A 4,972-nucleotide genomic window follows, 5' to 3' on the forward strand; every position below is an offset into this window, starting at 1 on the left:
TGATGGAAAAGTACTTATTGAAGAATTTTTTACTCCATTAGAACCTGTATATATATATATATATATATATATATATTGGCCTTTGTGCCGGTGGCACGGAAAAGCACCCACTACACTCTCGGAGTGGTTGGCGTTAGGAAGGGCATCCAGCTGTAGAAACTCTGCCAGATCAGATTGGAGCCTGGTGCAGCCTTCTGGCTTGCCAGTCCTCAGTCAAATCGTCCAACCCATGCTAGCATGGAAAGCGGATGTTAAATGATGATGATGATGATACACACAGACACACATGCATGTGCGAGAGAGTGCTGAAAAGTTCATGGCTTTAAAGGTATTGTGAAAGCCCAACCTTCCAAGTTCTACAGGGCTTAGAAAAACTGAAGGAGTGCTACAAGTGTGTGAATCTGAGAGGGGCATATGTTGAATAAAATCATAGTTAAATAATCGTCCTGTATTTTCTTTTACCCAAAGCCAGGAACTTTCAGCAACCCTCATGTGTGTGCATCATCATCGTTTAACGTCAGCTTTCCATGCTGGCATGGGTTGGACGATTTGACTGAGGACTGAAGAGGGAGATGGCTGCACCAGTCTCCAATCTGATCTGGCAGAGTTTCTACAGCTGGATGCTCTTCGTAATGCTAACCACTCCGAGAGTGTAGTGGGTGCTTTTTTACGTGCCACCGGTACGAGGGCCAGTCAGGCGGTACTGGCATTGGCCACCCTCAAATGGTGCTTTTTACATGCCGCCTGCACAAGAGCCAGTCCGGTGGCACTGGCAACAATACTTGAATGGTGCTTTTTGATGTGCCACCAGCACGGGAGCCAGTCAACAACCCTGATATATATATATATATATATATATAAACAGGGCTTCAAACCAAATTTGAGTCTAGCTTTCACAAAGAAACAAATACACTACATAAAAGGCACAGGAGTGGCTGTGTGGTAAGTAGCTTGCTTACCAACCACATGGTTCCGGGTTAATTCCCATTGCGTAGCACCTTGGGCAAGTGTCTTCTACTATAGCCTCAGCTGACCAAAGCCTTGTGGGTGGATTTGGTAAACGGAAACAGAAAGAAGCCCGTCATATATATATGTATATATATATATATATATATATATATATATACATGTGCCTGTGTGTGTGTATATGTTTGTGTGTCTGTGTTTGTTCCCCCAACATCACCTGACAACTGATGGTGGTGTGTTTAGGTCCCTGTAACTTACCGGTTTGGCAAAAGAAAGACCAATGGAATAAGTACTAGGCTTACAAAGAATAAGTCCTGGGGGTCGATTTGCTCAACTAAAGGCGGTGCTCCAGCATGGCTGCAGTCAAATGATTGAAAGAAGTAAATGAATAAAAGAGTAAAAGACTTACATCTAACATATCTTGTAACGATAAGGTCTCTTTCTGAAGTCTTCTCTCAGGCCGTTTCTGGAAGTAGTACTCATTTCTGTTATTCAATTTATTACACTGTAAAAAGAATAAAATAATCTACAAAATCAAGTTGACAACTAATGATGGCCTCTCACAACCATTTTGATGTTGTGAGTGGCTCCAATTGTTTAATCAACAGATTTATTTACTCATTAAATTAACAGGGAAGAGGATAAAAATTCCCCAAATTTGTCATTAATATTACTTTGGGCAGAATTAGTTGGACATTGTTATAATGAGGTTAAGCCTTATCATTGGTCATCCTGCAGGCTCCCTAACAGATTCCATCAATACAGAGCATTTTCATAATAGGAAGTCCACAGCAATGAAGGAGTTGAGCCAGAGACAATAAGGTAAACGGACAATAGAGATTAGGCAAAACAGAACTGATATGAATTGATCTAGTCCAGGGTGAACACTTTCTGTACACTCAGAAACTGGATACATCATCATCATCATCGTCGTTTAACGTCCGCCTTCCATGCTAGCATGGGTTGGACGATTTGACTGAGGACTGGTGAAACCGGATGGCAACACCAGGCTCCAATCTAATTTGGCAGAGTTTCTACAGCTGGATGCCCTTCCTAACGCCAACCACTCAGAGAGTGTAGTGAGTGCTTTTACGTGTCCCCTGCACGAAAACGGCCACGCTCGAAATGGTGTCTTTTATGTGCCACCCACACAAGAGCCAGTCCAGGGGCACTGGCAACGATCTCGCTCGAAAACCCTACAAAGGCCAGTCAGGCGGTATATGTATATATATATATATATATATATATATATATATGTCTGTACGTATCGTCGTCGTCGTTTAACGTCCGCTTTCCATGCTAGCATGGGTTGGACAATTTGACTGAGGACCGGTGAAACCAGATGGCTACACCAGGCTCCAATCTGATTTGGCAGTGTTTCTACGGCTGGATGCCCGCAACTGTATTGTCCAACATGTCTCTCTTTCCAAGGCAGTACCATGCAGTTTTAATAAAATTTGGCTGTTATATGCGGAGAACTGTCGACAGTTCAAAAGAAGATTTTTTTTTTTTATTACCTCAAATGATTTAACGGGGCAGTATGGACAACTATGTCTGTGTGTGCGTGTGCACATGAACACAGAGTGATCTCAAAGAGTTAGGTATGCCCTAAAACCAAACACCACAATTATCTCATGTGACCTTTCATAAGCTGGTAGTCTTAGATATATTTGAGGTGGTGGTGGCGGGGGAGATGCAGTGTTCACAGGTAGAACTAAAGATCTGCTCAATCACAGGTATCATATTTATTCTTTAAAGAAATCTTGAAATTTACCTTACAATTTATCACATTAACCCTTTAGCATTCAGATTACTCTGACATATGTAAAGCCTGTTTAATTACATTGTTTTAAATTAATTGTACAGCATCTTGTCACTCTGAGATCTTGATGATGTCCCTGTTTATTTTAAAAATTACTTTGTAGGGTAGGTGTGAGAAGTCAGAGCTGGCCGGTTTGAGCATAAAACAGGAAGACAATTTTGGCCTGATATGGCCGGTTTAAACACTAAAGGGTTAACCACCACATGTATTACAGGTGTTCATTGCAAACTTCCCACATCTGCCATCTTCCAGTGGTACATTCTCATAATTTGAAAAAATATTTCATTCTGTATCTTTGACATGGTTTTGAGAATATTTAAATAAAAATGAGAGCTAAATATTAAAGTTTAATTATGAAATAGTGTAAAAATGCAAAAAAGTACATTTCCTTGCAATTAAAAAGTATGCAGCATGACTGGAAATGTGTCGCATCACTGGTAAATTCCCATAACAGGCTGTAGCAGTTAATGTGTTAACCCTTTTGATACCAACCTGGCTCTGGCGCTGTAGTACAAATGTCTCATTTTCCTAAGTTTTGAATTAAAATCTTCCACCAAACCTTAGTCACAACTTATGTTCCTAATACTCACTGAATGATAACTAAGTTATTTTACTAAATTCTTTGTTACATTTAAAATTAATTGAAAAAAACAAAGAGCATCTCAACAGAAATATGGCAACAAAAGGGTTAAAATATACAATAGAGAAACAATTCTTAACCCTTTCGATACCAACCTGGCTGAAACCACCTCTGACTCTGTAGTACAAATGTCTCATTTTCATAAGTTTTGAATTAAAATCTTCCACCAAACCTTAGTCACAATTTATGTTCCTAACACTAGCTTAATGATAACTAAGTTATTTTACTAAATTCTTTGTTATATTTAAAATTAATTGAAAGAAACACAGAGCATCTCAACAGAAATATGGTAACAAAAGGGTTAAAGTAGATTTTCAGGACCTATGGCCAACCCAACACTGTATTATTCAAGCTGAAAAAGGAGCGTTTGTGCAGTTCCTCTAGCCAAAGAGGAGATCCTATGCAGCTGCACAAACTCCAAGAAATAACAGCCAAATTTCCAACAAATCTCATAAAATGAGAAGGAAACATGCCTATCCAAGATAATGTAGTCTTAGATTGTTGTTGGCACTCCGTCGCTTATGACGTCGAGGGTTCCAGTTGATCTGACCAACGGAACAGCCTGCTTGTGAAATTAACGTGCAATGGCTGAGCACTCCACAGACACGTGTACTCTTAACGTAGTTCTCGGGGATATTCAGCGTGACACAGTGTGACAAGGTTGACCCTTTGAATTACAGGCACAACAGAAACAGGAAGTAAGAGTGAGAGAAAGTTGTGGTGAAAGAGTACAGCAGGGTTCGCCACCACACCCTGCTGGAGCCTTGTGGAGCTTTTAGGTGTTTTCGCTCAATAAACACTCACAACTCCTGGTCTGGGAATCGAAACCACAATCCTATGACTGCAAGTCCGCTGCCCTATCCACTGGGCCATTGCGCCTCCACATAGTCTTGGATATACTGCAGCTTTCAAGATGATACAACAATGACAGCTTGAACACCATTGGTCAGAAATCTACCCAATGAAAGTTCGCCTATGGTTAAAATAATAACAAACTTTACCAATAATAATCCTTGTTTTTAATTCAGTGCAGATCCCAGAATGCCAATCATTGCCAGAAAGATAATTTTTAAAGGAGATGATTAAGGTAAGATACAAAATTCTCAGCAAGGTATTATCAAGATTTATGAACTTACCTGATCAGGAGACTGATCCTTTAGAGTAGAATTTCGATTTACCCGACAATTATTCCAAGGGCTAAGACCTAGAGACACTGAATTTTCTAAACCATCACAGTCACCTGGAAAATATATAAAAGCCATTAACCATATCACAAGAGTTTCAAACTGAAGTTATACACACACACACTTCATCATCATCATCATCATCATCGTTTAACGTCCGCTTTCCATGCTAGCATGGGTTGGACGATTTGACTGAGGACTGGTGAAACCGGATGGCAACACCAGGCTCCAGTCTGATTTGGCAGAGTTTCTACAGCTGGATGCCCTTCCTAACGCCAACCACTCAGAGAGTGTAGTGGGTGCTTTTACGTGTCACCCGCACGAAAACGGCCACGCTCGAAATGGTGTCTTTTATGTGCC

The 4,972-nt window shown here is 40.4% G+C and overlaps 1 protein-coding gene across 1 annotated transcript in view; it reads right to left on the minus strand.

Moving 5' to 3' along the window:
* Positions 1-4,972, minus strand: part of LOC106867988 (gametogenetin-binding protein 2-like) — an 89,645-nt gene that overhangs the window by 2,400 nt on the left and 82,273 nt on the right. The window contains exons 10-11 of the mRNA XM_014913073.2: positions 4,565-4,668; positions 1,376-1,471 (exon numbers count right to left, since the gene is read on the minus strand). Coding sequence (XP_014768559.1) covers positions 1,376-1,471; positions 4,565-4,668 — 200 coding nt within the window. The remainder of the gene's footprint in view (positions 1-1,375; positions 1,472-4,564; positions 4,669-4,972) is intronic.

The sequence above is a fragment of the Octopus bimaculoides genome, chromosome 6 (genome assembly GCF_001194135.2).
Source record: "Octopus bimaculoides isolate UCB-OBI-ISO-001 chromosome 6, ASM119413v2, whole genome shotgun sequence".
Lineage (NCBI taxonomy): Eukaryota > Metazoa > Mollusca > Cephalopoda > Octopoda > Octopodidae > Octopus > Octopus bimaculoides.